The sequence below is a fragment of the Micropterus dolomieu genome, linkage group LG15 (assembly GCF_021292245.1).
Source record: "Micropterus dolomieu isolate WLL.071019.BEF.003 ecotype Adirondacks linkage group LG15, ASM2129224v1, whole genome shotgun sequence".
In the NCBI taxonomy this organism is placed as follows: domain Eukaryota; kingdom Metazoa; phylum Chordata; class Actinopteri; order Centrarchiformes; family Centrarchidae; genus Micropterus; species Micropterus dolomieu.
This window is the reverse complement of record NC_060164.1, coordinates 17,601,295-17,625,776: the sequence shown is the minus strand read 5'-3', so window position 1 is coordinate 17,625,776 and position 24,482 is coordinate 17,601,295. Positions and strand designations below refer to the sequence as shown.

At 39.2% G+C, this 24,482-nt stretch overlaps 1 protein-coding gene across 1 annotated transcript in view; it reads right to left on the bottom strand.

Annotated features, from left to right (window-relative positions):
• Positions 1-23,101, bottom strand: part of insyn2ab (inhibitory synaptic factor 2Ab) — a 32,547-nt gene extending 9,446 nt beyond the window's left edge. Inside the window, exons 1-4 of the mRNA XM_046071133.1 lie at positions 22,976-23,101; positions 15,113-15,275; positions 7,357-8,527; positions 3,475-3,546 (exon numbers count right to left, since the gene is read on the bottom strand). Of these exons, the coding sequence (XP_045927089.1) occupies positions 3,475-3,546; positions 7,357-8,522 (1,238 nt within the window). The 5' untranslated portion in view covers positions 8,523-8,527; positions 15,113-15,275; positions 22,976-23,101. The remainder of the gene's footprint in view (positions 1-3,474; positions 3,547-7,356; positions 8,528-15,112; positions 15,276-22,975) is intronic.
• Between the last annotated feature and the right edge of the window lie 1,381 nt (positions 23,102-24,482).

Below are 24,482 nucleotides of genomic sequence, written 5' to 3'. Positions count from 1 at the left end.
TTAAGTGTCTTGCCCAGGGACACATTTGTATTAGTATTTGTATTAATACACAATTGTATTAGTGAATATTACTATAGCCATCATTACTGTGTAGTTTTTATTTAATTTTGTTTGTTTAACATGACTTCAGCAACATGTTTAAAAAAAAATCAAATTCAAAATTAATTCAGATAAAGGCATTACAATTTCTAACATGTTTTTTTCATCCCGTGGAGAAAGGCAGACTATCTGTACATGACTCGTATGACAGGCCTGGACCGCTTGGGAATTTTGTCTGTGCTTAAGAGAAAATATGAATTATGTGAAAATTGCTGAATGCTACACTTGTACGTGTCAGGACAAATCTGTTTATACAAGTTATTCTTGCGTGAGGCCCACTGATCAACCTGTATCTCATGTGAAATGGAGATCCTGTTTTCAAGTTCCACAATGGTCTTTAACCACAATTTGGGTCATCTTGACACAATGCACTCGTGAAGGGAGAAGAGAGGAATGTTATATTCAGCAAAAATCCTGATTAACACGACCAAGAATGGGCAGTTTTCCTTAAATTTGCAGTAAATGAGTGTTTTAGTTTTTTTTCCAAATGAGTTTATAAAACTCAAGGTGTTGGTGTAAATATCTGACATTCATCTAAAATATTCCAAAAGGATAGCAAATTGGACAGCCCTTTTTTAACTTGCTGTTACAATACAATCTCTATTGCAGTGCAGTAGCTATTGTGTAAAAGGAGAAGCATAAAGCAGAAGTTCTAAAGAAGAACGCTTTACTGCAGCCAACGTTCATATTCAGACTGGAAATAAAGTTTACATCTATAGTTTGTGATTTTGTGTTTTTTAAGCTATGTGAAAACTATTCAAAAGTCCCACTGTATAAAATGTATTTTCTGGGCTTGAGAGTATTTTCCAAACAGCTGTCTGTTTCCTGTTTTTGAGAACAAGGTAACAAGGGGTTTCAGCAGTAAAGGCTTTTGGATTGAAGTGACAAATGACAGAAGGTTAAAGATTGAGTGGATTTCCCACCTGCTTCTGAGCTATTTTTCAGCTCAGAGCATTTCAGAGCACTTACACCACACAAAACTGTTGTGTGTTTTGACAGAAATAAAGTGTCTTTTAAAAATGACACACACAAAACAAAATCTGTGCAATGCTGATGGGATTTTAAAAAAAGTATAGACTTAATCCAGTCTTTGTTTCTTTGACATGTTTTATGGGCTGTGGTAAAATTCTATGTCCTCATATACTCTGTTGACAGGGTCAACTGTATTTCCTATCCTGTCTAGTTCACTTCCTACTGCTGTGTATGATTACTTACTCATTACAATGAGGCCACTCATTCCCCATGACACTTTGTTACAATGTAAGGTAGTGAGTGTGCAGCTTGTATAACAGTGTAAATTAGATGTCCCCTCAAAATAACACATCACACAGGCATTAATGTCTAAACTGCTGGCAACAAAAGTGAGCCATGTACCCTCCACTGTGTCATGTGACTCGTTACTGTCAAGGTCTACAAGGTCTAAGGCAGGGATATCAAATTTAAGGGCCACATAAGCATTACGGTTACCCTCAAAGGGCCAGTTGCAACTGTAAGACTGTATAAACATAACTACTCCTTAACATATTGTTAAATAACTGTTTCTTTATTTGATTATGTATTCAAGTTAAGGACATTTATCAGATGTAAAAATATAGCCTTAGTAAGAAAATGTCTTTGTGTTATTATAACATAAATAAATGAATTTATCAGATTTAAAACCCCTCATTACTCCATCAATCAAAGATCAAACATTTCAAGTAAATAACAAAGACAAATATCATCAAACATAAGCTTTTACAGTAACTTTTCACTTTTTTCACAGTTGAGAGGTGCAGAACCATGGTAAAACAAATAATTGTGAGCTGCTAATAACATGAGGGACAGATGTGGCATTTGGTAAAACAAATAGTCCAGCTGCACACAGCCTTGCAGAGGACATACATCCAACTAATGAGAGATAGTTTGATTACCTGGAAAAATGCAGACTAAAATTAGTTCACACTACACGATTTTTAGCCCGATTTGCCGCTCGGCGACCGTCAGGCTTTGATCGGGAGTAAATCAGCAGTTGATCTGCGGTCTCATCACTGACGTCTGCCAGATATCTAGCATACCAAATATCTGGAGGGGTCGGCCGACTTGACATCCACATCCAGCCAATGAGAGCAGGCAGCTACTTTTTCACCGCAAAAACATTTTACTTCCCTCCAGCTCTCTGTAGCTAGGATGATCCCTGCTACCTGCGTGTGCTAATCCATTCTTTGACCCAGATTCTTTGTCTTTATAATTGCTGGCTTTATAATAACAAACAATTTGTTGAAGACAAGCAGACTAAAGACATGGATCACTGGAACCATGTCCTGTGGTCTAATGAGACCAAGATAAACTTATTTGGTTCAGATTGTGTCAAGCGTGTGGTGGCAACCAGGTGAGGAGTACAAAGACAAGTGTGTCTTGCCTACAGTCAAGCATGTTGGTGGGAGTGTCATGGTCTGGGGCTGCATGAGTGCTGCCGGCACTGGGGAGCTACAGTTCATTGAGGGAACCGTGAATGCCAACATGTACTGTGATATACTGAAGCAGAGCATGATCCCCTCCCTTCAGAGACTGGGCTGCAGGGCAGTATTCCAACATGATAACTACCCTAAACACACCTCCAAGATGACCACTGCCTTGCTAAAGAAGCTGAGGGTAAAAGTGATGGACTGACCAAGAATGTCTCCACACCTAAACCCTATTGAGCATCTGTGGGGCATCCTCAAACGGAAGCTGGTGGAGTACAAGGTCTCTAACAACCACCAGCTACGTGATGTCATCATTGAGGAGTGGAGGAGGACTCCAGTGGCAACCTGTGAGGCTCTGGTGAACTCCATGCCCAAGAGGGTTAAGGCAGTGCTGGAAAACAATGGTGGCCACACAAAACATTTTCACTTAGGGGTGTACTCACTTTTGTTGCCAGCGGTTTAGACATTAATGCCTGTGTGATGTGTTATTTTGAGAGGACAGCAAATTTACACTGTTATAAAAGCTGTACACTCACTACTTTACATTGTAGCAAAGTGTAATTTCTTCAGTGTGGTCACATGAAAAGTTATAATTAAATATTTACAAAAATGTGAGGGGTGTACTCATTTTTGTGAGATACTGTATATGCATGCATTACTGCCAGTAGGTGCACATTTAATACTTTGAGTTATTCTTTCCATATCACTGAAGCTGATTCGTAACATTTTTATGAGTTTTAAAAACATTTTTTTTAGCTGTCTTAGTCAGAACACTGTATATACTACATCTCCTTTTGCATTTTCTGTACAGAAAAACATCACTGCACCAAACGCCTCTTCTAAGCACCTCTTTCACACCAAACCGAATAATCAAACAGAAAACAGCATTTAATTCAGCATTAATGACACACTGGCACTGAAAAGGGCCCACCTGTAAATGATGCATGCGCTGTTTCGACAAGTGTCACAATTTGCTGTGTCTTGTCCTGTTCGGTAGGAGAGCCTGTGAACAGAGAGATGAAAAGATATATGTGATCTCCAGTGGCACGGTTTAGCTTCATATTTCAACACCTGTGGGCATCAGCGATCAGCCAGATTTTTTCAGCTTGGTTTTCACCCAGTGTTATTTATTCCTACCAGTTAAAATGCAGCCGGGGCTCTGTTCCTGCAGTTCTCTCCGATTTGGTTAATAAAGTGTGTAGACTCGCTGATTTTACACAATAGGATTACCTCACTTTGCCATGACATAGTTTTGCGTGATCTGTGTCTCCATTCTATAGGCAACAGAAGGTAAGTTAATGCTGTATGAATCATGTGTAATGAAAAATCAATGCCTTTACATTCTGCGCTGCACTGTATATCTTTCTCATCCAACCAAATTTGCCTTAGACATCAAGGATTCAAAAAAAGAGTTGTAATTATTTATGTTGTAAAGACTTCCGCAAAGTACCAACTTAAACCATCTCTTGAGGCACGACAGAGGCTTATGTGTACACATGTCAAAGAGGACACATCAAATATACAATCCCTGTCTCTCATATCACCAGTTTTTCATTCACATTTCCTCATTTGAATTTATATAAGCCTGCAGGTGTGCATATTGTTATTCACACTATCTGTCACTGCATGCAATGACAGGCTACAGTTTTGTTTGGGGATCATGGGAGGGGCTGTATTAGAGCTGCACGTGTAATTTCTTGCTGTCACGGTAGCCCTTCACCCTGTTTGATGACATGTGGAGGTGTTGGACCTCAACTGTTCCCCCGTGACATGAGAGGTGACCTCTTTGGGAGAAACGAAACAGCCTGTGTGGATCGAAAATGCTGATGGGAGCTCAAGGTCAGCAAGTTCATCCATCCTGCCCTGTTCTCAAATTAAGTCTCTTTGAACAGCTGTGAGCAAGGACAGTAACTCACTGCACAGACAAGGCCCACACCAGTGCTGTGCTGCTGCCTGGCTTTTCATGTACATCCTTGTAATTTTAAAGAGCCTCGCTCTAATAATCAAAGCGCATTAACCTAAATATATAATCACTGCTTGTACTCAGCACAAAAAAACACTTCTTATTCTGGGTAAAATACTCCTGACCCAAAATAGTGTCATTGTATTAAGGCACAGAATGTCACAGAGAATGATTCCATAGATGCTTCATAAGGGGAAAAAATAGCTGCACCTCAGAAAGTTGTTCTCTAAGCTAACTGTTTGTTGGCACAGATTCGCTGCTGTGTTGTTTGCCCACGTCAGCTGTCCAGGGATATGTCTTACCCTCGTCATTCCAGTTTAACTATCCACACCCCCTGCCTACATGCCTGCTGCTCTGCCTGTCTAAGCACTGCGTATTAGTTTGTGTTTTATTGATAACCTGTGAACCAAAGATAAAGACAGACCAGGCCACACTTTTTCACATGGCATTCAATGCTTTGTATATGGGGTAAATATTGTATGTGTTATATACATGTTTTGTATATACAGTAGTGTACAGACACAGGAGAGCTCTGCAAACATTATTTTGCATGTAACATTGACTATATAATGCAGTACAATGAACAGCATGGGTAGAGACCTTAATATTTGTATATAATTGTGTAATTGGGTTGACATGTATCACGCAATTGTCCGTTGTTATATGAGATCATGCAAAAGACTAATGTTCTCTGTCTTATCACGTGCATCAAATAGTATAAATTATATAGTGCATTCAAGCTGGTCAGGGTTTTAAGATAAATTATCCCGTGAATGAGTAAGAAACTAGAATAGCTGTGCAATTTTAATTTGCTACAGGTATGTGATTCATCAAGCATTATCAAGTGTCACTGACACTTTTGCTTATGTTTGGAAAACCCTTTAGAGATGTGAAACAGACAAAACAAGCTTTGTTTTTCAGTTCCATTTTGCAGGATGTCATTAATAAGTATCAAACAGTTTGTCTTTGTCAAGCTTAAGTGGATGTGAAACAGATGAACAGCACAAGCATTCTTTTGACTTCTTGGTGGACTTTTTCAGGAAATATTCTTTGTGTTTGTAATCAGCTCATGGGACAGATGAGGGACAGCAACAAAATTACCCACAAATGGAGAAGCATGATTTTTTTCAATGATCTTATTTCCAATGTAAATAGTGACATGGGGATAATCCCTATTGAAATGCCTTCTTACAAACATTGTCCCTGTACCCTTGCTGGACCAAAAAATTACTTTATCATTTTCTCACTGCATGGGTGCAAAAAGTGGTTAAAATCACTGGACTTTTTTTTTTTTTACATGTGAGAACAAGGAGGCTTTTAGATGCTTTTTGGTACATCTCAAAGTATAGCTTTAAAGAAGGCTTTCTTGACTGTCCAGGCCTGCAAAAAAGGAAAGAGTATTTTGGAATGTACTATGGAAGGCAGGCTTTGAGTCCTGTTACTGCACCTCTCTAATAATGCTGATGGAACACAACACAGTAAAAGCACTATAGCAGGCACAGTTTTGTGGAGATGAAAGGCAAATTGTTATGAGGCTGCACTAATTGGGCCTTTAAAACCAAGTTTCACAGAGCCACACTAGGGTGCCTTGTTCTCCACTGCATATGGCTAAGACTTAAATACAATTTACTTTGTGTTTCTATGGGATTTAGAGATGGAGTACATTGATTCTTACAATTGTACTGGTGTAACTACATATGGACATAGCTTTAGGACTTTCTGCATATTCTCCTTTATATGTACGTTTCTAATGAAATATGACACATTTTTCTTATTAAACCTACAAAGAGACGAACAGGCATGGTAATGTATTTGAAATGTGCCATTTGACCTTGAGGGATGATTATCTACTACAGTTTTTCTTTTCAAACTACAAACTACAAAGTTTCTTTTCTTCTCTTTACAAACAGCAGACTTTCTTTTCATTATAAAACCTTGTGTTGTATAATGATAAACTACCTTGTTACATTGATATAATACCGCAAATACAATTTTAAGTCATGCTAGAGGCATTTATTGGTGATCCTCTGACATTTACTCTTGCTCCACCAGCAGCAAAGTTTTCTCTATTCAGTGAAATATTTCAAAATCTACTTGATGAATTTGGCTCCACATTTTGTACAGCTATTCATTGCTTCCAGAGGACAAAACCTAATGATTTTCATCAAGTGCAATCAAGCGGTCATTTTGTCCAATACTTTACATTTACATCCAAATACCTCAACTTGAACATTCCCATTAGCCTCAGCTGTACTTTGATTTTGGTGCTAATTAGCAAATGTTAAGGTGCTAACTTGCTACTCTAAAAATGGTAAACATGATCCCTGCTAAACATCAACATACTAGCATTGCCATTGTGTGCATGCTAGCTGATGTTAGCATTTAGCTCAAAGCACCACTGTGCCTAAGTACAGCCTCACAGAGTTGTTAGCCTGGATGTACTCTTCGTACGCTATAGTTAAAGGATACCTCCTTTCTTATGCAACTTGGGTCTTATTTTTGTCACTGACTTCCTGGTTCAAAGTTTTCCTTTGGTACTTGCAGTTACAGTTTTCCTATGAGATAAAGGATTAATGTTACATTTCCTGTTCTGTCTCTTTTGGTTTTAACTTCAAATACAGAAGTTAAAATAATCTGACTGAACTGTTGGCTTGTTTACAACAAGTCGACTGTCTACTTGTTGGCATCAAACTGCGTTGTACTGATGTTGCTGTTCTCCCAGAGCTCAACAATTACCTTGACAATGTTATCATAACCAATAGAAATGATGGCCAAAGCTACAGAAATAAGACTCAAGTTGTAATAAACTACAGTTTTACCTTTATCACAGATTTAGCTCACTCTACTCACCCCTCTCTCTGTGCTTCACCTTTCTCCAACTCCTGAATAACTCCAAGCAGGACCTTGATGGTCTCCTGGCTTGAGCTGATGAGACTCTCCATGGCCTGCAGCTGTGCTTTGATATCCTTGTCTCCAGATAAGGGCATTATCTGCTGGCTGCTCCCCATGCCTGGGGCTCTTTTGTCTCCTGGAGGAAAGCCCTCATCCCCCCCAACTGTTTGCTGGAGTTTAGAGGAGGCTGACATATGCCTTGTCCGACACTGCCCTTGTGACTGCACAGAACATTTGGCGCTATGGGGAAGTGTCTGTGACTGCTGTTCGTTTAGCTGTGTACCCTTTTTCCGTTTGCAGCTCACAGACGGGCTTCCTAAAGACTCCACCTGTGTCAGCGAGTTCCAAGCAACAGGGCCAGTGCCCTTTGACTTGTCCTGTGAAAACTCAGAGTTAGCCAGCTGGCGCTTTGAGGAAGTGCCAGCTTCCATTTCTTCTTTGGGTAATCCTTTGTGTTTGGTACTTGTCCCACAAACCTGGTACTCTGTTTCTCTGTTGAAAGGAGAGCTACGTGGATGGCACTCTTCCGAGAAATGTGAAGAGTCTGGACAAGAGGGTCCATCCACACAGTTAGCACTAGAAAGCAAATCCTCTGTTTCACTGCTGTCATCAGTGTGGTGAAGCAACGCTTTTGTCTGCCCCACGATCTTACCCTTGTACTTAGAGGACTCCCCAGTGGTTTGTCCATCCTCTCCTCCAGCCTTTATATCACTCAAAAAACCATTGTTTTGCCCTCTGTAATCTTCCACCAAAGCAGTGTGTTTAAACGTATGTCCTTTTTTCCTCTCAAAAGGAAAAGTCTTGTATCGCTTAGTGAGGTCCGGCGACGTCTGGACACCAGTACTCTTGGTCACGTTTGGAATAGAGCGTCTGGCAGGCATGGTCATGTACTTTCTGTGTGTCACTTTACAGGAAATGGATCTGGAGCGCTTACCCCTATGCTCATTCTGAGCATCACAGATATCCTTAAAACGCACTTGTAAGGCCTTGTTTCTCTTCTTCACTTGCTGCTTGCCTGATTCTGGTCCAGACTGCGCATCGAGGCTGTGTGATGGGCCTGTCTCTGAATCTGATTCATCTGAATTTGAGACAACAACGCATTTGGTGTCCTCTTTGCTCACCATATTTCCTGTAAATGTAAAAGAGAAAGAAATCAGAGTCTGTGTGAAACTTTGTTGTCTGGGAGGGAACTGATGATCTATGTAGTATTCAGTATACTATAGCAGACTTCCTGATTCTTTTCCTTATGCGACTATAACTTTGCATTCTAGTAACACATTATAACCTATGTTAAAGGCACAATCTGTGATCCAGAATCCAAGATCCAAAATTGTGATCCAAAAGTGCAGTGTTTATCAATACACATGGTGAAATGGGCAATAAGTAAAACACCAAAAACCACCATATGAAAAAGATAATCATATTTAATTTGCAAGTCAAACTCTCCAGTAATGTATGTGAAAACACTTGTATCTAGTCACACAAATTATTGATGTGCCAGAAGTTTTCCCTATTTCAAATGTCTCTTTTAGTAATAATCCTCTGTGTATCATAGAAACACAGAACTCAGAATAATTTAACAATTCTGTAAGTTTATGTTATGTTTAATTATTGCAACTAAAAAACATCTGTCAGTTTGGCGTGGAAGACGACTCTTAATACTACAATATCCATGAGCCTTGCTTGGAGAAGAAGCCAGTCAGAGTGGCTAATGAGAGCAGTGAATTCAAAACGCTTTGTTGTTGCAGTTTTAAACAAACACAGCTAAACCTGACTTCATTTAAGATTCAAAATGATCTTTAGCTTCCACCTTCTGTTAGCCGTAACAGAATGTTAAGCTCTTTAATTGGATGTTTCTTGCGTAAATGCACCATGGAGTCGTAGTTGTTTTTAGGTACACAAGCTTGTACTGTTTTTTCTAAGAACAATATTTACTAACACAGTCCATCCAAACTGTAAATGTGCTCCAGCTGTGAGTCCCCTAACAATATCTATGAAAAAAATTAATGGAACCTTCTCACTTCAAGAACCAGTAATTACTAGTTATGTACAGTATTTTTTCATAAACGCAAACCTTTCTGCCAAAATTCTGATCATTTGCTTCAGGACACCTATTTGGAATAATAACTGTTTTGTTGTGGCTGCTTTCACCATTCAGAATCTCTGGTCATTGACTGTTATTTCAGCTGTCGGCCTCAAATACACACCTCAAGCTAGAAGAGAACAATTTTGCTGTGAACTTGTGGTGTTATCACTGTCAAGATGCCAGATCACTGCTTTACCTTATCAAGCTAAGTATTTGCTAGTTATGCTAACAAGCACAGTATATAATGTGAATTAATGTTGCTCTGTTCAGGAGATGTTTGTATGTTTGACAATATCATTAGACAATAGGATTGCCAAGGCTGCTGGCTGTATATGTGCATAGAAATAGTAACTATGAGTAGATGACCTTATTTTTCTTTTGGCGTTTTACTAATGCATTATGACACATTTATGTTATTGATTTATGTAATGGTGAAATAGCAATACTTATGTTTCAGGATTTTAAGTGTTCTGGGTTCAACTGATTTGGCTTTCTCCCGTGGCTGATGTCATTTTTGGGGTTTTCTATTGGATCACTACAAACTCCAGTCTTTTTTAGAGGGCAGTGTACATCAGCTTTAGTGATTTAAACATGACTGCTGTCTTGCCCATTTACTTGGCTTCAGGGGACATTCTCTTTTGTCGCACATAGGAGTCCCATTTACATTTTCCACACAGAACATATTCGGCTATACATTAGGGGAACATTCCAACTGAAACAAATGGGGTTATGTGACAGCTCACTTTACTGTTCTTCATACCATAATTACATCAAAACTGCTGAGCTCCTGTTCTTTTCTCTGCACTGCTGCACTCATTGCCAACCTTAAGCTTACTGTATATCCACCCACTTATGGTCATCTCCTTATCAATGCTACATAACATTTCATAAGATATATTTTTGTAAGCTTCTGTGTTAAGAGTACTTGTATTTTCCCATGATCATTGGAGGTGTCTTGTGAAGGAATGGCCGTGGGGCAGTTGGTGCTTTGGCCACGAGTAGAAGGTGTTTACTAAATCATATATTCCCCTTGTAGTCTGAAGTCCTGGAAGAGGAATTGACCACACAACAGCTGCGCCCCACACATACTAGACTCTACATAATAGCTAGTGTTGGGCTCCTCCACCTGTATCCACCTGTAAGCTCAAGTCCCTAGGGGGGAATTTATTATCATCGCTCCCCATTCTCTGCTGTGCCGAGCGGAGGGACGAGGTCAGAGGCTAGACACCAAATATAAACTCTGCAAATGTTCTGTGAACACATCATAAATCTGTTCCACATGAGTTGGCTGACTGATCTGAAATTAAACTTTAAATGTTTACAGATTACCGCTTATTACAACTTTATATTAAGAGCTGCATACAGTGAATAACAAACAGTTCTTGAAGACATTTGCTACTCAACCATAAGTAATTTAATATGTTTACGAAGGGCTTGAAATCACTTGAAGATATTTGTAAAAGAGAAACAGTTTTCACTTTTGGAGTAGGAGTCTCCAAAAAAGTGTTAAGGATATTTTCTAACAACTGTTTAGGAATATGGTTTATAATACAGGTTTATGCAACAGTTTAATGACAGAATTTTAAATACCTGCTTGAAGCATTAAAACCATAGCTGTTTATGATTAGTATATCATTTATAGAGCTTCTATAAAATTCCCATTTCTTGTGTATGTAAATGTAACACTATGATGAGCAAGAATTTAACTAGAAATGTTCTTAATTTTTAAAAAGATGTGTCTCATATAACCACTGTCATATTTATGATGCCCCAATCTGCAACATACATTTATCATATAATTAGTAACATATTTTTTAATGTTAATTCATCATTACCAAATAGTTTGAAGCCCTTTAATGCCATTATTAGTCTTTTCTTATAAGCATAGCTTGATTTATATTGATTATTGAACTTATATGACCACACAAAGGAGTTAAAAATGACTTTCATAATACAAAAAAGCCTATTTGTTTATAGTCATTCCCCATGCAGAGTTTCAAATGAAGGTCCGTATGATCAAATGAGAAATATTGCATTTTCTGTCTCATCTGTGATGAAAGACATTTCATAGCTAGAGCATGAAGTATATCAAGCAGCACAAGGAAATGAGTTGATGTTTGATATGGTTGAAAGGAAACATCAGAAAGAGCTGGTTAATCATTTTCATATGACAAGACACCATCGATAAATAAACTCCAATGAATCATTTATTACCACTCAAGAGCAAGCTATTCATGGTGTCGCAGCTTCCCTGAAAGTAATCATGTTTTATCATTCTGAGACATTGTAAATCCATCAATGCGATTGTTCTGGTGGGGAAGTTTACACTGAAGAGATGTTTCCTTACTGTCAGTTTCACTACTCCCGTGGAATTTGTAAAAGGAAAAGCAGCGGTAGATTAGATGAATGTTTATTCCTGATCTGCAGTTGATCTACATCTGCAGTGCATGTTCCAGTGACGTAATGACTAAAGGTTTAAAAAGTACTTAGATTACAAAAGAAGAAGTGACAGTGTGATGTGAAAAGAATACACACTTTTTAATGATGGCAAAACAGTCTTTGTTAAATGTGACCGCATAGAACAAAGACTGAAAAATCAGACAAGGGCTGATAATAAAAAGCATGAGGTTGTATTTCTTGGCACTCTTGCCATGTGTTTCACCTTGCAGACTGTCCACTAAAACCTAACCCTCAGCTCAGACTGTTGATGAAATGGAATATATTTAGAGGTAACTGTGTTTCATCTTGCTTCCTATTAATACTGGGGAAAAAACTGCATGCCAACAGCTTCTAGTGTCACTTCAGTCACTGCAATGCATTCAGTGCCAGATGAGGGTGGAAAAAAACAAGCAACTAGCTCAATCTCATTATACACAAACAATATGGTATGCTGTGTCATGAATTTACACACGGTTGTTTTGGAATTTGGAGCAGCTGAATTTTATTGGGGTGGTATTTGTTCTGAAACATAGCTTAGTATGCGCTTTGACTTTAGTGTAAGTTGTTTGTCAGATGCGGCTCCACGGTTAAAAGAATTTGTTTGAGGCTGATTCACATGGGATCATACTATTTCACACTCAGAAACACCAATCTCACACCACTGAAAAGGTAATCACATCTGCAGGAAGTCTCCCCTAAGCGCATACAATTTCTAATGCAGTCATGTAAGGCATGTCAAGCAGCTAAATGGTAAATTTACACAAAGGGAATCAAGAAAAGCTCTTCAATGACGTATTATTGTTGGAAATCAGATACACAGAGAGTGAGAGCGAGACTTATATCACTCATGGATTTATTCAGACAGTTGAGCGAGAATCTGCTTTGCCTCGCCGTCTTCTTTCTCCTCCTCCTCTTCTCAAAGCAAGCTGTATCTCTGCTAATGACCTGAGGTCCTTCCCTGATTTGGCCTCAGCTATCCAAAGGATTATGAATAATGCATTGACTCTAAAATTGCAAAAGTAATCCTCTGAAATCTCCTTATGTACCCTGGCAGACCACGTTGTCAGTTGCAATTGCCCTTCAGTTCTTCACGCTAAAATGCTGCATGGATGAGGGGAAGAAACCCACCTTTAGCTACAGTATCATGATTGATTTATTATGACCACAATGTTGTAGAAACATGGCTGTTTGTTAAGAATGTTAATCGGGGACTGGATCCATTTTCCATGCAATAGCAGGTCTACGACATTGCTGACTCATGATTTATGCCCGATCGCAAAGCAGAGAGAAAGAGATGGCTTTGCTTAGATCGCCTTACATCCTAGTCAGTCTGCATCAACGCAATAATTACTGAAGTGCATCTGTAGGATATTTACATTCGATAACACTGTCTAGCCACTCTCATTAATAGTTAAGTAATGTTGTTATAGTGGCCTCCCACTCCTAAAACATGGTAACCACAACTGCACCATCAATACAAACACGCATCTTAAACACAGGATGTTCTATAATGGTTTACTTAAATGTGCTAAAACTAGGGTGCATTACAAGGTCAGTGCTTCGCTCTTCATTATAACACAGATTGACGCTGTGCCCATCAACCCCCCATGCATTCTAATGTATGCATTGTTACAGTGCAATGTATCCATTTTGTATTCTCATTATTTGCAAGTGACATTGCACCAACTATGCCTTCATAAGGACAATGCAAAGGACAAGACATCACATTGCATTTGTACAGTATAGGTTGGGTCTCTACACACTCCCCGTTGCAGTAATCTTTTTCACAATAAAACGTCCAGCTCTTCTTCCTGCTACAATGTAAACCCCTTTAGTCCAAGATTTTTATAAACAATCCCAGCCTGTTTTCAGAGCTTCACAGTCACACACACGCACACACACACACACACACACACACACACACACACACAAACACAAACACACACACACACACCATCTTATTCCAGCTGTCATCCAGAGCTATCTGTATCTATCCGGGCTGCCGGCTACACCTGTGAAAGTTTGCTTTATGACATTGGCTTAAAAGATTTATCATTGAGCAGCACTTTCTGTTCCGGGTAATAGTTGGAGGTTTTAAAAAGCTCCCATCCCTGGATCTCCTACATGAGAGCACTGGCTGTGAAATGGATCCTTGGGAAGAGTAAGTTTGGAGAGGCTGATATGCAGAAGGGCATTTTATTATTTTTTTTGTGATCACAGGCTCTCCGGCTAGTGTGGGTCTCTTTTTGTATAAAATAATGGAGAAGATACTGCTTTTAACACTTTAGGGCATACATGTGTACTCAGGTCAAACTGATGATTAACTCAGGTGTAATGTATGAGATGATTTATAAGTGAAAAAGATGCTGAGATAGACAAGCCAGTGTGTTTGGCACTGTACCCATCTGTGTTTCCTGTAAATTCAGGTAGTCAAGGAATGACATGTAGAAAATAGAGGTTCTGGGGAGGAGGGGGCGACTGAGAGCAAATATAAGTGCAGCTGTGTATGTGATGCAGTACCCCAAACCTTCTCAGATCACACATGTCATTAGTCATGATAAGGATGAATCCATCTTTCATCAAATTCAGCCTTGGGGAGCACATCACTTATCGCATATGAATTTGTCATGCAGTCTATGCCACTTAATACGATAGGTGTGTTCCAATAAATAATCATTATTCCAACAGTCTATTGCAGTACCATATACAATAGTCTATTAGTGAGTGCTCATCAATATTCTTCACTGTTTAGCCCAGACAATTCACAAGTACAGCAATCTTGATAATCAGCCTATGCCTCATCAGATATATACTGCACGTCTGTCACAGGCTGCAAAGACACGCATTATTATAAGTACATAAATCAAAGTCAAATAACATCTCTATTCATCTCCATTTGCATTTGTGAAGAAAAACCTTTGACGTGTTCTCCAGATTAGTCATTAAACCTTTCAGTGCTTGGATGCAGAAATGCCCCCTCCCTAATTTATCCATATCTAATGCATGCAACATACACTAACATCACTAACCAAAGACTTTCAACAGGATTTTATCATAATTCATGAATACTTCTGATATCCACCTTGATTCAATTAAGATTTTAAAAGGCAGACCAGATGAATCCCACACTCTTTTTTGCAATACCTGTGAATATGTGTGCAACTCCAAAAGAGGAAGCATAACTCTTACCTTGAGAAACAGATCAGAGGTGCAAAGGACAAGAAAGCACAGATCCACAGTAGAGCCAGTTTTCATCCATGTATTCATTAGGTGCCGGGGTACCGTCCAGCCACTGGAGCAGCTCTCACTGGCTGCGGGAGGACAGAGAGAGAGGCAGCCGGTGCAGTGACAGCTGGAGTTGTTGTGGCACATCCAGCAAAGATTCAGGTTATCAGGATGGGAGAGGAAAAAAAGCAGAAAGACATTGCCTCAAAACCTCATCGGGTCCTCACTGATATCCCTCCCCTGCCTTTTACTCTGCGCTCTCCCCCTCTTCTCCCTTATACACCTCATTCAAGCATCACTGACACTCATTCGCTCTTGTCCCTGCACTCACCGGGAACAGGCACTCACACATGCAGCGGAGATCTCCATCTCGCGGTGCTGCTGCTGTTGCTGCAATCCCTGTGCATTCGTGATTGAGTGTATGTGTGTATGTGTGTATAAGAAAGGCAGGGAGAGGGTGGGCTGGTGGGTGGATGGGTGGGTGGATATGGCAAAGGGAGGAAGAAGGAGGAGGAGGAGAAGGAGGAGGAGTGAGGGGTAGTACGCAAGCTGCTGGGGAAAGTCCAGAGTTGCTGAGCTGCATCACTGGCGAAGACCCCCTTAACTTGTCCTCCACAGGCTGGCTCCGTTGACACTGAGCTGTTATATAATCTGAAGGGCTTTGGGAGACAGCAGGGAGGGGGAGCTGTGAAAAAAGAATGCATTGTGCGTTTAATTGGATGTCTCCGGGACCCCGTTACTTTCATACATCTTATACAATGGGGGATGAATTGAGCAAACGAAAAGAAGTGACTCTGCAGCTGCATAAAAAGGGTAACAGAGGAGGCAAAGAGCCAACAGGGCAGCAGTGTTAATGAGAATGTGAGACGAGAGAGAAAATGAAATGACGATAGGGAGTAATAGAGACAGTGAAACAGAGAGAGAGGCACAGAGAGGAATGTACTTCATTGGAAAACAGGGAATACTGATTTTTTTGGATGTCTTAAATTTCTTAGATTTCTCTAAATTGCTTAGAAGTTCATGGCTTAATGATTTATAAAGTCCTGTTTAAGGAATGGACATAATAATATGAATGCCTGAACTGTCTAAAGCAATCGAAGGTCTGCAATAAATACGACCTTTCTTAAGGAGGGGTCGGGGGTTACATCAGAGCCATACAAAATAATCAATAGAAACAACATGCAAACTTGACATACAAGAGCGAAGACCTGAAACAAGTCCTAAAGATGATTGTTTGAATATATCTAGTGGGAATAATATGTTTGTTGGAATACGATATCACATACAATATTTGTTTGCTTTTTTATAAATTGTGTGTGTAAAATTAAGCCACCTAGTGGGACACTGTGGGAAACAGCAATGCGTGCCCACCCCACCTCAAAGATCCCACCCTAGCAACACTGAGAATGAATGAGCTAAAAGCTGCACATAGACATGTTCCATTTTTTGTTGTGATTGTTTTTTCAGCAAAAACCTATGCCCCTTGGAATAATTTGACAGATGCCGACATTACATACAATATTTACACAATGGGCCTTTAAACTAAGTTTATTTGCAGTGTAACATTTTATATTTACCCTTAAGGCTGATTGTTTCCGAAATTTGTGTTAAGAAAAATATGTGCAAATTAAAGTTTTGCTAAAAGTCAGTAGTGAAAAGCTTTAGCAGTAAAAAAGCAATTAGCAAACCAAAGAGACACAGATATTCTCAGGAGTTGGCTGACTAAACAAAGAATCTAAACTCTAAGTAAACTAAAGTTGCCCCATAGTTGCCAAGTCTCTACCATAAATATATTTTTGTCAACAGGTGGTATATTCCCTTATATGCATATTGCGGAATTACTGTGTGTATACTGTGTGAGTGTCTATGTATTTAAGTACTTGCGCAACAAATTGAAAAGGTAAAGAAGTAACTGTAGGAGGGCTCAGGGTCGGTCAGTAAATCCAGTGAACTAATACCAAGTCATACCAAGTTTCATTGTTTGGCACTTTGCTTAGTAAGATTGCCCCAGAAACTGAGGGACTGTTATAAACTAAAATCTTGCCAATGCACCTTTCACAGTAATAGTAAATTCAAAAGCAAATTCTACTTTAGTCATTTATTGCAGAAAGAAAATTATAGAGCTCTGAAACCTTGAGAGCCGTCAGTGTTTTAAAGGACAGCTTGTATAATTAATCAACTATATTTAATTTAATTTAATTAACTTTGATTACTTTGTAGTTATAGGGTGAAGTTAGGACAGAGATGTCATAAGACGACCCACAGGACCAAAGCTTTACCATTCTTTGCCTATGTAAGCAACCTAAAGTTGAATAAGAGAAATGCTCTTTCAAATTAGTTTTTTCTTCCAAAATGGTGGGTGAGGGCGAGTGATAGCAAGAGCAGTGATCTGCTGACTGCTGTCTTATTGATTTAATTGTCTGTTTGCCTCTCAGCCCTGCCTGTTCATAGGCCTATGACGAGCTTCTGACTGTGCCCACTGCATGCATGCTGATCCAACCCGCAATGAACCACAGCTCCGCTCCTCCTCAGTCTCAACACTAGCTTAATCTCACTGTGCTTAATGAGTGGAACAACAGAGTTGACAAGTAGGGAAAATCCCCCCTCCACCACTTTCCTCAATCTCTTCTCTACTACGCCATTTATTGACCTGCCAAAGGCTGTGATGGGAGTGTCCAGATTTATGCAAAAAAAGCCCTCACTGCTCGCCGATGACTGTCAGCTTAAACATTCATTATGGTTGGATCCCTGAGGACAGCTTGAGCCTCTGGGCCACTGTACATGCAGAGACTTTAAAGTAGTCACACTCCATTGAAATTGGGGAAATGTATTTGAATGAAGGCTTGAGAAAGTGAAAATGTGTGAATGGGAAAACAGCAGCTGTTGCATAAAAGATTGACAGAGAATGATGAGGTTCAGACACAAACACTATTCTATTTCTTCTGGTTGATTTCCCAATCTCTACTGAGTTCTCCTAAGTCTCAAAGGTGAGGGAAGTGTGCACTGTCAAATGCTTCTCTCAGATCCACTGCGCATCCCTAGGTAAAAGAGAAATGTTTGCATTAGCATATGAAACAGCCAGAGCAGTAAACATAGATTTTTATCTTTTATCTAAATTATTCATGAGTATTTTCCCACTGTATGCAGCAAACACATGGGGATCGGAACAAGTAAGTTCATTCAATATAACCATAAATAAATAAGCACTTTCTCACTATGAGGGGTTGCTTCACACATACTGACTGCACCTGCAAAAAAAAATATTTGGAGTCTATGGAACAAACATTGAACAGCATTGATATGATGATACATAAACTTTATAAGTAACGGAGCACAATGATCACATCTGATGACATCGCATCACATGATATTGCAGTTTTCAGTCATGCTAGTGGCATGGCAAAAGGGATGACAAAGTTGGTCGGTAGGTCAGTCAGTCCAGACTGAAATATCTCAACAACTATTGGATAAAAGATTGAATGGATGGATTGTGAGCCCATTGAGGTCGGGTGCAGAGGCTTTGGTGACCCTCTGACTTTTAGCACGCTGACACGCTAAATGAAGGTCGTAACCACATCCCTGCAAAACATCGGAACTGTTAGCATTGTCATTGTGAGCATGTTAGTCTGCAGATGTTAGCATTTAGCCAAAGCACAGTTGTGCTGAAGAACAGTTTCAAAGAGCCACTAGCATGGCTGTAGACACTTAGTCTTGCTTCCAGATGATCATTCACTACTAAGCACTGAATACTCATACAGTCCAGAGTAATCACATTATTTGTGAATTTACAACACGAGCAGTCATGGACCCACACACATAGAGACTTCATCCACCTCCTTCTCCTAAAACATTCACACACACATAGACACACAAGAACTACAAGCCTTGTTAAACACAGATGGTGGTCATTCTCCAAACTGCCATAATGTTAAATGATAGTGTCCTTGTTAAGTAGATAACAGGTCTTAAAACATTGTCTCCTGCTCTATTTAAGGAGTATTTTCACCAAACTGACACTCCAGTTTTATCCCAACAAATATCATTAAAAACACAGCGCCATTAATCACTATTAATGTCTCTGGAAAATTGGCTTAACTATCCGTAAAAACTCCCACAGAGAAGCCAACGCTAATGCTGTTTAACTCATTTTCATTATACAACACAGGCATGTAAACACAAAACAAATAATCAATGTAATAGAGAATTGTTACATAACACATCATTTCCCTGTTGACTGCAGATCATTACTGGGTAACTATTTATTATGGTGTATAAACACAATATACAGTAGTGGTGTTAGTGTGTAGTCTCAGTGTCCCTCTCACCCATTGCAGTGACACCACTCAGTTAGAATATAATCCAATTTATAATCTAATCCATCACATTACAATCAAAACTTATTCTCATTGTGTCTCTAACTCTCTGCCACTGTTTGACTCTTTGCTGTCTATATGCTTTCTCCATCCAGAAATGACAGGTCTCTCCTTGGTGGCCTACTTTTGTTTGAAGAGTTTTCAGTGTAATTGGTTGTCTATTTGCATATGCACTCTGTGCCCAGCCCTCCTGCAACCACATTCAAACAAAGCTAATGTGACGTTGGGGACTCAGAGCAGCATGCTTTCGTTGGATCAACAAACGACAGACAGGGAATGAGGAACCTTTTTTTTCTATACGTTGTTCTTTTTCAGTTAAGACAAGCTTATTCATATCAGTTACCCTCAGAGAGAGTTTTAATGTTTGCACACCAAAAGCTGATTTGAATATTAGATTATAAGATTGCTGATGCATAGTTTGTGGAGTTTTCAGCAGAAAAATTGACAGGGATATATTTTAGTAACACTTCACAAAGAATCTGTGGGCTTGTTATAGAATGGATTGTTATTTGATTTAGTGTTAATATACATAAACAAGACAAAGAGTCTACAGCCATGCTAGTGGGTCTGTGAGGCTGGAATCTTTGCGCTAAATGTTAACATCAGCATCCTTACAATGATTATGCTAGCATGTTGATGTTTAGAAGGTAAAATGTTTACCAATAGTTTAGCTTGTTAGCATTCTAACATTTGCTAATTATTGCTAAACAGAAAGTACATTTGAGGTTGATGGTAATGTCACTAGTTTTGCAGGTATTTGGTAAAAAACCTAAGTATTGGGACGACCAGAAATTTTGACCTGATGATGACGAATGATGAAAGTTCAGGGGATCAGTGTTTTACAATTAATCATCTGGGGACCATGAATGTTCCACCAAATTATGTGCCATTCTATTGAGGACACGTTGAGATTTTTGACTGAATAAGTGAAACGTTTGACCTGCTGGTGACTACCCAAAAGTCATAGGATCACCAATATATCCTCTATAGACCTTAAATATCTGTTGCAAATGATATGGCAGTCCATCTCATAGCTGTCGAGATATTTCGCTCTGAACCACAAATGTCAACCTCATTTTAGCATTAGAGGATGAATATCTGTGCTAAATTCATGACAATCCATGTGGTAGCTGTTGAGACATTTCAGTCTGGTTCAAAGTGATGGACTAACTGACAGATTGACAGACTGACATTGCCATCCCTAGAGCCATGCTGCTAGCATGGTTAAAAATAGTGATTAAAACAGATTAAATTTTTTCATTATTACTGCTGCTTTGATTAAACCTTTAACATTTAATTTCTTAATTGTTACCTTTCTTGTAAACATAATGTACTAGCATTTTCAGTTGATGAGGGTTGTGAGTTTTGTAACCTTCCAGAATATGATTCCCAAAAAAATCTCAGTGAGGCAAACAATTTAAAAACACTCGCAAATAATTTAAAAACACTTGCTTCCAATCACAATATTGGAGAGAAAAAAGTGAAGTAAAAACCGCCCCCTACCAACAACTGTACCTCCTCTTCCATCATTAAAAAGATAATGTCCCAGATTTTGTTTGCTTCCAGTCTGTGTCAACACCAACTGCAGGCTCTGGTCGACAACACACTTCAAAGTGAGAAATGATCTCTGAGCCCCAGTGATGCTGGATGTGCTTGGTTCCCCTTTCTCTTCACACGCACTTCTTCAAACTGTGAGATGTTTGTTTCTGTAGCAGCCCATATTGTTGTGACTAATCAGATATTTTCAGATATGAATTTGTTTTGCAGTGGTTTTATCTTATCAAATAAAATGATGCCCCTCAAAATAGCACAGGAACAGAACATATTAGTGAAAAGATATTCACTGTGTGCTGCTCTGTGAAAAAGATGAGCTTTGAACAATAGTCAATGAGGTAGATGAAAAATATTTTTATTACACGTGTACTATATATATATATATATATATATATATATATATATATATATACACACATACATACATACATACATACATACATACATACACATATAATATATATATATATATATATCTTGGCTAACATAAGAACTCCAGAATACCACTCTCAGAGGGCAATCATTTGTGACTCACAAAATATAGCTTTGAAGTTTTCTCATGCGTGAAGATGTCATCTCTGCTCATCCAAATTAAATCACTGTTACTCATCAGATTTTCCATTTGAGCTCATATGCTACACTAACCCCACTGGCCATTTAGTGAGCCAGACGTACAGACTATGCGGTATGATGCTGGATTATCAGGGGATTAACCCTTGACACGGCATCTTTGCGCCATGATTTATGATACTTTATTACCCAAGGAATGTAATATGCCATGATCCCCACATAACTCTTGGTGTCTTTAACCTTGCAGGCCACATAAGCATGGGTGAGTATTTGAATTAGATTTAGTACGTCACTCGAGACCATGCGTGCATGTAGGCATTTTCCGTCCAGTGCTCTGAGCACTGTAATCTACTGTATATATATCGGTTTCAGGAAGTTTTGAACCATCACATTTTGTGCAGTTCTTTTTTGTAGGAAAATGTTTTACCAGTGGCAACTTTGCCATTTTCTAACAATTACATTAATGTTGTTCTTTAAACACTATTTATCTGTATTGTTTAAGATATTGTCACTTCTTTCAACTGTAATCTTACCCCATGGCCAACTGCTCTTCAAATGTTTTAGGTGAAATAAAATAGGAATACTTTTCTTAATGACTTTTTATGTTTACTGTTATGTATCTTGGACCTGCAGGCACCTGAGCCATACTGTTTCATCTACCGCTGCCTGTCCATAAAATGTGAGAAGATTCTGGGAAGCTATTTGAATTTTTTTTGTTTGGTAAGCCCCCCAAGCTCTTGTTACAAATCGCCATTACTGCTCTGCTACTCACAAAAATAGAGAGCCAATTATTCTGGGGCCAAATTACACTGTTAGGTTGGTTTTCTCAGCTTCTCCAGCTAAAGTCAATGGAGTGTGTGGGGGTGGTACAACATTCTTTCAAGCATCTGGTGCTCAAAACTAATACTGCTCAAATGAATGAAAACACTTGTATATTCTAATTGTGTGGAACAAAAAAAAGTACAAAAAAATTTCATATGATGTCTCCACAGCAATAATAATAATATTCAACACCATATGGCAGCCTGTAACTACACACTTAATATGATGTGTGATGACCTGTAGCCAGCCAGCCATTAAGACATGCTGAGCACATACACTCATCACACAGACACATTCACACCACAGACTGTATTTGATATATTATTATAAGCAGTCAGTGATTCACATGCATACAAAGACCTTCAAACTCACATTACCTGGAACAGAAGACGTGCTTACTTGCTGTTAGGACTGCAGTAGGAGAATAGAAATTCTAATCACGGCGATGCATGAATATAGCAGCTGCTCTAAGGCAGAAACCACTTCCCCCACCACCTTTCGTACTCACTTGCCCCATTTCTTCTTTTCTTCTCAGTCCTCCATCTTTCTGCATTCTTCACTTTCTGTGTACCGTAGTCATAACACGCTGTACCTCAGCACATGCAGTGGGAACATCGGTTATTCTAGGAAATGCTGCTCGCATGGCTACATTAGGTGGAATAGTTTTCAGACTTTGTCCTGTAGAACAACTGTTCAAGGCAGCGCCACTGAATCGCAGCAGATTACATTGAGGACTTAATAATGACAGTTCTGAATCACTCCCCAAAAAATCTGTCTCAATTCATACACCCTTGAGATGAAGCTGCAGCTCGGTATTAGTGGAGGGAAGCTGTCAGATCTGTCAAAAGCAATACTGGAAGTGTTTACTCATCACTGGGTTTACACACTGTGCTCTTGAACATCCATTGCTGATCTCTCAACAGACTGGACATATACTGTTTATTGAATGTTTCAGTGCAGTATCCAATGTCCATTGACTTCTTTTTGCCAAAATATGTACACTGTATATGGTAGCTTTGGATGTTTTTTCTGTATGCGGGATGTTTGTCCTGTTGGCCATAGGCACAGAGGAAATGTAGCCTGCTATAAATGTGCATTGGGCAATAACAGACAAAACATTCAGTCAATCATTCTTCAGTTTCTTGCAATCCAGACAGATGTACACACACACACACACACACACACACACACACACACACACCTTCACATTTTTCTTCTAGCTGCTGTGACTCAGCAGAATACTCACCAATTAAATTTTGGGGGGGCAGGGACCATGCTTTTGATGGAGGGCACAAATCCTGATAAAAAGAGATTTGAAATCAAAAGGGAATATTATGAGGAATAAATTTTAGGTTGCAGATTCTTAGGACTCATTATATTTAACTCTGGGAAATAAGTCTTGGTCATAGTGATTGTGGGTAAACAGTGATTACTAATCAAACGGTCCTGGTCTACAATAAACGTCTGTGAGACGTTTGTATAGGTGAGATTTTAACATAGACCAATGGATGAGATGATAGGGGTAGGGGGACATCTTTGATGCTATATATATTTGCATTTCCTTTTGTCAGCTCAGGAAGAGCCATTGAGTGTATGCAAATACTCCAGATTTGTTTTGCAGCTTTACCATTTGTTTTTTGTGTCTTTGTATTTGAGTGTATTTAAGGAGAGGGAGACTGCATGTCGGGAGAGAACTGTGATCTTTCTCACCGTGGCCACATATAAAGAATTGATTTATTACATCCTTGACTCTGTACTCTTCTTCTTTGGGAAGATTTTTTCCTTCATAATATTCAAGGTAGGCTACCGGCTGTAGGCTGAGTTAAAGATCTGTCTCTAATTGGATGGAGGTAATTATAGCTGTGTGTCACAGGTCGCAGGCAGACTGGTTATTCTGGCATTAGAAGCAGGGGGTTTCCAGTTATGTAACCATAGAAGCAGTGTTACCCCCAGCCTTTGCCTCTTTCATCTGCCCTTACATACAAGGGATGGTGTATTTACAATTAGGCTTTATT